Genomic DNA, 9,616 nt, shown 5'->3' on the forward strand with positions numbered 1-9,616 from the left:
AAAAACACTCAGAGTAAAACAAACCCAACATATTCTTAAATATGCTTTTTATTAAAATTAATAAAATGTCATTTGGAAACTATCATTTTGGAAACTAATATCCAGATATACAATATCAATGTTTATTATCATTGATCTTTGGGACAAGTAGCATTAATGAAAAAAGTGGGTGATTGTTGCAGATTAACAGACATTCTGAGATTATTCACATCACTTGATTTCCAATTGTTTAAGGGACAAGTCCTCCATCATTTCCTCTTTTTTAAAGAAGTGAGATGAATTTGAAAAATAATCAAAATCAAAACGAAACCTCCCAATCCCTGTATAAATGGAGGTGGAACGAGGCATTTTAATTGGTTTTTATATTGTATTTTTTAATGTAAACCAGCTGGAGACACCTGTGTGTAAATTGGGTATCAATATAAATATGTTTCATATTGATAATCAGAGATTATAATCAGAGATTCTTATGCCTCATTATATTCTCTCTACAATTCAGATTGGGCTTAAATACGATAATGTAGCATTTGGGGAAAAAGATACAACCCAAGAGACCAGCCCCAGAGGCCAAGATGGAGAAGATCTCCACGGCCACCATGGACTTCCCTTTGGTGCTCAGGTAGGTGGGGAGGAAGGAGATCCAAACACTGCAAAAGACCAGCATGCTGAAAGTAATGAACTTGGCTTCATTAAAGCTGTCAGGCAATTTCCTAGCCAAAAAGGCCACCGTGAAACTGATGAGGGCCAGAAAACCCAGGTAGGAGAGGACAGCATAAAACATTAAAGCAGAGCCTTCATTACATTCCAAGATGGCCTCTCCTACTAAAGAGTGGAAGTCAAAGTTGGGAAATGGAGGAGAGGTTACCAGCCAGATGGCACAAAGGAGTGCTTGGATCAGGGGACAGGCTAAGACAATGGAGTTCGTCAGAGGTTTTCCTAAGAGTTTCCTTGTCTTGTTCCCTGGCTTGGTGGCCATGAAGGCCAGAACCACAATGACAGTTTTTGCCAAGATGGAGGACACTGCAAGGGAAAAGAGAATGGCAAAGGCAGATTGTCGGAAGAGACAGGTGAGCTTCCCAGGTCGACCAATGAAGAGGAAGGAGCAGAGGAAGCAGAGCAGGAGGGAGACCAGGAGGACGTAGGTGAGATCTCTGTTGTTGGCCTTGACGATTGGTGTGTTGTGATTTTTACGGAAAATCACCAGAACTGCCAATGTGAGCACAGAGAGAGAAAGAGCGAGAGAAACTAAAATGTATCCTAGGGTATCTTGATAGGCAAGGAAGTGGATCTTCTTGGCAATGCAGTGGTCCTTGTCCTTGTTGGGATATTTGTTTTCTGGGCAGGGGTCACAGTGAGCTGCATCTGAAATCGAAAGTCAGGGGGGGATTTTAGATAGCTGGGATTTTGATCGCCAAAACAAAATATTTTCTCTTGGGATCCAAGGACATTCTCACACCTGGTCAGAAGAAGATGCAGTGATGTCGACAGGCAACCAGACAGCACCTTGATTGGACCATGTGACTGATTGTTTTGAGAAAGTGACAAACTTTTAATTAGGTGTAAACCGTGGGAAGCGTCAGAGTCAGTTTTCGCCAGATCTGTGCCAATACGATATATCCAATAAAGCTATTCTTTGAGGAATTTACCTGCCTTGTAATTTTGTTTGATATGTGTGTATTACTTGTGTAAGATCTGGCAGGCAGACAAAGACGGAGGCTTGGCTCCTGAGAAAACCAACTTTATTGCTAACACATAACGCTAACAAGAACAAGGCAATTCCACCTAGCAGCAACAAAGACAACTGTTGCCGTCTGACAGCTGCTTAAATAGCGAACTGTCAGATGGTGCTAACCAATACATGAGCAGGAATTTCCCACTAATTTAGTTGCTCGCATCTCAACCAATCCGTGTCGGCTGACAACACAGCCTGTGTGAGTGGAGTCGTAATTGTGAGGACTCAACAACTTGGAACCCTGACACCCACCTGTATTAAATTTATATTAAGTTTAGATTCATGAATTGAGAGGGTCTGCTGAAAAGAAATATGAATATATTGAAGCATATAAATCCTACCAAGCTGATGCCAAAATTAACACTTTTCCATTGAATGGTTTCCTTGATCCTGGAATATCAATCAACATTTAAATGTGCTACCTGTCTGATTAGAAATGGTTCCTTCTGGACAAGGGTCACATTGGTAGCAGCAAACTGGCTCTCCCTCTGGAACGCTTCTCCTCTCTCCTGCCTGGCACCTCTTCATGCCACACCTGGCAAAGGGCACCTTCTAAAAAAGAGAAGAGAGATATTGCAGGTGGCTCAGCATAGATTATTCTTCATTTATTCATTTGTACATTGCTCTTTCCATCTTTAGAACATCTTCAAAAGAAATGGTTTACCAGAAACTCCAGAGGGAGTCAGGCCAATGCAATCCTGACCCACTAATGGATGCTGGAGACTGGAACTGGGACCTCAAAATGTAAATGAAGGCTTGTGACATGGAGCTACAGCTTTTCTAAAAGAAAGAATTATAAGTCAAATCTCAAATGTGTTCAACTCAAAAGCATGTTTTTCCATCAAATTCCTGAATTTAATGGATTTCCCAGTGAAAGGGTGTTTTGCATCTCCTGGAGTGAATGAATCCTTTGCTGAATTTACAACTTTTTCTTCCAGCTCACCTTTGTGACCCAGACGATTTCATTGGAGTTAATGGTGAAATCTTGTCCTTGGGAAGCTGTGGAATCTATTTGCCCAACTTTCATGGGGACAAAAGATTGATTGGGGAGGAAAAGCCAGTTGAGAAGATCATAACGAGTAGACACCAATCCACTTTCTGAGAAGGAGACTTCCTCTCCAGCACTGTTGTTGAACTTGCTGTTCCTCAGATAGGGGAGAATCTGGGGAAAAAAAGACATCTGGACTGATTGGTTGAACTCCACACATAGGACATCCTGGTTTCCTTCATAAGGTGATGGCCATCAGCCTAGGAGAGGGTCTATATCTGAGAAGCTAAATGAGTCCCCTTGATGGAAATCTAAGTAATCAGAAGTAACATCAAATATTCAACTTGAATGACAACACATTTTCTTTATCATTGGACATTAGTATCATGGCTTCTTCAATTCCAGTCTTACAAGAATGGTAGCTACATACAAACATTTTAATGCCATATTCCAAATTTCATTGTGTAGTTTTGCTTTGTGATACTTGGTAAGCTACATTTTTAGTTTTATTTGGGCCCATAGTTTTGTAAATGACAAATGCAAGCTAGACTTTCTCTAGAAATAAAGAAAGTGTAGCTTGCAAAGAAGTAGATTTGACCAAATGGGGGCCATGTGGAAGGTTTGTCCTGCCCTGATTTATCACTTCACTGTCTAGAGAGGAAAAATTTAGCCTTTGATGTTGAAAAGTCTGATGAATTTCAGATCAGGAACCCAGTAAAGTTGAGTTCTTCTGCATATGCTGAAGTTGACAGAACCTTAACTCAACAAAGAAGGCAGTACAAGAAATGGCATACTAAAAAAATGGAGTGGACTCACAAATAATTCTAAGACACAATAATCAACCTTAATATGAACTGATATTACTTAATATTTAATAAAGTATTAAATATTAAATACTTTAATATTTACAATATTAAGTACTGCCATACTTAATATGTCTTTTTATAGATTGGATTCAGGCTATCTACTGAGAGAAAACCAGGAGGTTCTACCATGCTGACGAGGACTTCAACTGACCTGTCGAAGCATCTTCCACAAATGCACTCAGATTAGGACCATGTTGGGTTCTTCTGCACATGCTGAGCTTGACAGAAGCTTAACCCAACAAACAAAGCAGTACAAGAAATGGCACACTCTCAGGCAACCACTGATGTCCTTCCAGGAACTTCTAGGAAGCTCTTTGCTCTTATGAACAATCAGTTTGGTTTAATTCTCTTTTTCCGCCATCTATCTCTTTTCAACAAAAACCTCGAGGCTTCTGGGTGCACCGCAGGCGTCGGCGGCAGCTCCCTTTGGAGCGCTAACCCCCGCGATCTTGTAAAGCCACTAGAGCAGCGAAAATCAGATGTTCTAGCGGCTCGGAACTTTCCCCTCGGGAGAAGAGGGGAAGGCGAGCAGGCAGGTGTGGGTAGAGCTCCCCAAGACCTCCAGGATTAATCCTGGGGCGTAGAGGGTGAGAGCTCTCCAAGCATCTGAAGAAGCTCCGGATCCGGGACATGTCTGTTTTTTAACAGAACAAGGCGCCGTGACCACCCCTGTTAACTAAATGAATTCACATCGATTGGATTGAAAGCAGGCAGAGCAAGACAGGAGGAATCACAACTGCAAGTACTAAACTTTAACGCTAATAAACTACCACTTCCTTCGGAGCTTGAGATGGGAGAAAGCTTAAAAAAGATGGCGCTGAGTTGCTTAAGGGCGTGAAACCGAAAGTTAAAAGAGAAAGTGCTTGTTAACGCTCATTAACGCTCGTTAACACTGTCAGTACATCTTAAAAGACTTTTTGGGGTATTTTTGAGAATTGGAAATTAAAGAATACAATATTGATTTATCAATAAGCCATAATAATTATTAAGGACTGAGATTAAGAAGATCTGTTGGTTCTGCTGAGTGGCTGGTGGGAAAGTGCAGTTTGGAGATGGCTGCGAAGCAAATAAAAACTGTTGTGACTAAAAGTGTGGGGACTTCTCCAGCTCAAACATCAAAAATGCAGTTTTTGTTAGCCTCACCAGACACACAAACACTGACAGTTGAAGTTCTTCAGGGAGCTTTAAAGAAACGGTCTACTGATTTGTCTACTGATTTGGAAGAAAAAATCACACTCTGTTTTGAGGAAAAAATTAAAGTAGTGTCTGAGGAATTACTTGAAATTAAAGAAACAATTTAAACCCAAAATGATGCAATAAGAGAAGATATTGTGGAAGCATTTAAGGGACTGGTGGGTCATGTTACATCATTGGAAGAAAGGGTGAATGAAATTGATCAGTTTAATTTGAATGTGGAAGCTAAATTGGGAGAGGCTCAAAACAAGATGGAAAAGGTGGAAGCAGAACTCATAATGACACAATACAGAGCAATGGAATGGGCAGTGAGGGTCAGAGGCTTGAAAGAAAATAACCAGGAAAATCTCAGAGAGACTTTTGCACAAGCCCTTGCTCAGTTTACTGGAGAGTCTAAAGCAGAGTGTGACTGGCAAATAGACAAAATTTATTGCATTAATTCATGGATTGCCAGACAGAGACAACTACCAAGAGATATTGTGATTTACTTTGTTACAAGGAGAACAAGAAATGGAGTTTTACAAGTCTCTCATAAGAAGAAACTTCAAGTGGCAGGACAGGAGGTTTCAGTAATGAAGGAAATTCCCCCCAAAATGTTGAGATCTCGAAAGGACTATGCATTTTTAATTGATGAACTTAGAAGGCGTCAGTTGCAATACAGATGGGAAGCTCCAGCCGGATTCGTGGTGAATTATTTGGGTGAGAGACATCGTCTCAACTCAGTTTGGAAGGCAAGAGTTTTTACACTACCATACTAAAGGCTGGAAACCCACCATCTTTTATACGAGGTTATATGCTGGTGATAATATACAAGGTAATGATATAGAGAGATATTTGCAGAAGGAAAATATTCTTGCAATTACTGATGAACAAAGGGAAAGACTGAATGTATTAATAACCACTGAGGAAATACTTTTGGCAATTAAACAATTAAAAAGTGGAAAGGCTCCTGGCACAGATGGTTTGACAGCACTGTATTATAAAAATTTTCAATTAGAAATGGTAGAACCTCTTAAGGAGTTATTTGTTAAAATACAATGGGGAGGAGAAGTGCCACCATCCTGGAGAACAGCTTTTATTTCTCTGATCCCGAAAGATCAAGATCATAGTCAACCCAAAAATTACAGACCCATATCATTGCTTAATACAGATTATAAGATCTTTGCAAAAATTTTGGCAAATAGATTAATGTCAGTTTGCAACAAGTGATTCACAAAGATCAAACTGGATTTATACAAGGGAGACAAATGAAAAGCAATGTAAGACAAATTGTTAATATACTGGAGTATTTGGGGAAGAACAACCAAGTCCCTGCAGTGCTTATGTTTTTGGATGCAGAGAAAGCGTTTGATCGATTGAATTGGCAGTTTTTAGTAAAAGTAGCACAAAAGATGCAGTTGGGAGAGCATTTCATACAATCTATTAAGGCAATATACTAGAAACAAACAGCACAAATAATAGTTAATGGTAGTCTCACAGAAATCTTTAAAATTGAGAAAGGAACAAGACAGGAATGTCCCTTGTCTCCACTACTGTTTATTTTAACTTTGGAAGTATTGCTGAATAAAATACGGGAGGCGGATAACATACAGGGTATTAAAGATCAGGCAACATGATTATAGACTACGAGCATTTGCAGATGATTTGGTTGTAACTTTAACCCAACCAGTAAATTCAGTTACAGGTTTGATGGAGATAATTAGGCAATAGGGTCAAGTGTCAGGGTTTAAAATAAATATAGGGGAAACAAAGATGATAGTTAAGAATATAAATACAAATCAAAAAGAAGAAATGGAAAGAGTAACAGGATGCGAGATAGTGAAAAAGGTTAAGTACTTAGGAATTTTTATTACAATGTCAAATGGGAAATTATTCAAGTATAATTATGAATTGTTATGGCATAAAATACAGATAGAGATGGATAAATGGAAAAAATTACAACTGTCTTTGTTAGGAAGAATAGCAGCAGTTAAAATGAATGTTCTGCCCAAGTTTCTATTTCTTTTTCAAATGATACCAATACTTAAAAAGGATGCAAATCTGGAGGAATGGCAGAGAGGCGTTAACAATTTTGTTTGGGCAGGGAAGAGACCGAGAGTTAAATTAAAAATAATGCAGGATACACGTGAAAGAGGAGGTTTGAAATTGCCCAATCTAAAATTGTACTATGAAGCAGCTGTTTTGTCAGCAATTAGTGATTGGATTAATTTAACAGATGAAAGAATACTGAATATTGAAGGGTATGATTTGCTGTATGGTTGGCATGCCTACTTAGTCTATGAGAAGAAGGTGGATAGGACTTTTAAAAGTCATATACTAAGGAATGCCCTCCTGCGTGTTTGGAAAAAATACCAATATAAATTGAATGGCAAGATACCCATGTGGGTAGTACCCAGACATGCGATAGAAAATATAGAACAAAGACAGGATGTAACTACTTATAAAGAACTTCTGTTTACAGAAAGAAATGTACTACAGTTAAAGCCTTTGAATGTACTAAGAGAGGAAAGGGCAATTCAAACCTGGTTTCAATATGTACAGCTGCAGAATAGATGGAAAAAAGACCAGAAAATTGGTGTTATACAAAGTGAAGAAAATTTGATAAAACAAATTAGGGACCAGAGTAGAATGCATATAAAAAGGTTGTATAATATTTTGATAGAAATAGACTCAGAGACAGAGTTAGTTAAAGATTGTATGATAAAATGGGCACAAAATTTTGAGGAACCAATAATGATGGAAACATGGGAAAGGATCTGGGTAAGAAATGTAAAATTGACACAAGCTCAAAATTCGAGAGAAAATTTTTATAAAATGTTTTGTAGATGGCATTTGGATCCTAAAAAGTTAGCTTGTATGTATCCAAACTTACAACCCAAATGTTGGAGATGTGATTGTGTTGATGCTACCTATTTTCATGTTTGGTGGACTTGTAAAAAAGTTAAAGCATTTTGGATAAAAATATGGTGGATTATTCAAAATATATTTTTTAAAAAGGATAAAGTTTACTCCACAGTTGTTTTTGTGAGGTATCATTACAGATTGTACGGCTATAGAGATTAATCTGATTCTGAACTTAATAACTTTTGGTGGCGCAGTACTGGAAGAAGGAAGGTTTACCTACTATTCAAGAATGGACATTAAAAGTAGTAAATTTAGCAGAAACAGTGAAAATTTCAGCATATCTAAAGGACCATTCAAATGAGAAATATATGTTAGAATAGAAAAGATGGATTGATTATATTCAAGGCAAATATCGGACTAAAAAATTTCAAATAGTTTATGAATGATCAAAGAGATTTTATAAAGTACTTAAATTTAGTTTAGTAAAAGGGGAGTTAAAAGTTCAAAAGGGGGATAGGAGACTATTGATAATTAGCTTACGTTAGCTTATGATTGTCAAATGTTATACCCTGTATTTTGCTCTGGGAAGTGGGGGGGGAGAGGGAGGGGAAGGGGAGGGTTGGAAGGGGAGCAGGGAGGGAGAAGGGGAAATGTTTGTAAAAATTTTTAAAACTTTTCAATAAAAAAACCAAACAAAAACCTCTTACCGGTACTTAATTCAAATGACAGTTTTCCATAATTGCTATCTTAATCTCTTCTTAGGTACATTTTAAATACAGATATTTAATCAGTAGATCAAGAAATGCCTAGTGGTAGTTTTCTACCTAGACAACTACCTATCATTTATTTGATCTGTGGATCAGATAAAAAGGTCACTGGGATTACCTGCCATGATTGAATATTTGAGATCCTCTTTCCAAGCCTCATCATGGTTGGTTGTGCTCCAGATCCATGCATTACATGTAATGCTTGTGCCACAGCATAAATGGCATTGTAGATGTTGTAACTTTCACCTTCCATGCTTGTTTCAAAAACGTAAGAAGGTAAACTTTGTAAATTCTCCCTTCCTGTACATTGTTTCTTCCCCTTTGGAAAGATCCTGCCTGGTTTGTGGATCCTGCAGCCAAACAACATTTCCCAACATAATAGGAGAAAGATGTCTCCTTGTGGCTTCAAGGGGTCTAAAGACAGGAGGAAATGATTGAATTCTGAGAGATCCCCAGTGTGGGGCCTTAAATGCAAAGCCCCATGGAAGGGCTTTACTGCTTTCGATATGTCTTGAATACTGACCACACTAAGTTTCCAATGGGAAGTTAAGATCCAAACTTTCCGAAATGATATCTTTCTCAAATGTTCATAGATACTCATTGTCACCTGTACATTTCTAATGCTATTGGAGTCTCCAAATAGAACAATCACTTCAGCTTTAGTCCAAGTGTCCGAAATGTGCAGTATTTTCAACTTTGGAGTTTTAAGAAAATTTGATTTCAACTTTTCAGTGAAGGCCACGCAGATCTCCTTCTCCTGGAGCATTGGCGTCAGAGTTGAGACGAAACGTTCTCCTCTGTCATCTTCAGGGGCTACCAGCCCAACCCAGTTCCATTGGAAATACAGGAGCAGCTGCACTAAAGCCACATACTGATCAAATTCACTGGGATTAATCCAGAAGAAGGAAGGATAAACTCTTCTCTCTCCCTGAGTGAACTCAAAGCCAACACCTAGCTGGAGAAAGTGAGTTTCTTGATAGAGTAAATTTTAAGGGTCACCATTATGTGGATTGTTGCCCCACCTGATTCACTTTGAGTGACAAGCTTAATTTTCTGGACTTGTTAGGAAGAAGGCTTACATATTAGGAAGAAGAGGTTATGTATTTTGCCTGGTGATGATGTGTCAAAAGCCAAGGGAATGTCAAATTAATACAGAGAATATACTAACTACACTACTTTTATGAAGAATAGATTAGGAAGGAATTCCTCTTGGCAAATACCACAT

General features: G+C 38.4%; 1 protein-coding gene across 1 annotated transcript; it reads right to left on the minus strand.

Annotated features, from left to right (window-relative positions):
• Window positions 1–457: 457 nt before the first annotated feature.
• LOC132712182 (vomeronasal type-2 receptor 26-like) lies at window positions 458–2,759 on the minus strand. The gene is made up of 3 exons (XM_087883550.1): window positions 2,676–2,759; window positions 2,155–2,284; window positions 458–1,362 (listed from the first exon to the last, which is right to left on the minus strand). Exons 1-3 carry the CDS (start codon window positions 2,757–2,759, stop codon window positions 458–460), a joined length of 1,119 nt encoding a protein of 372 aa, XP_087739676.1.
• Window positions 2,760–9,616: the final 6,857 nt, after the last annotated feature.

This window comes from Pantherophis guttatus, chromosome 1 (assembly GCF_059756535.1).
Source record: "Pantherophis guttatus breed Tessera chromosome 1, ASM5975653v1, whole genome shotgun sequence".
In the NCBI taxonomy this organism is placed as follows: domain Eukaryota; kingdom Metazoa; phylum Chordata; class Lepidosauria; order Squamata; family Colubridae; genus Pantherophis; species Pantherophis guttatus.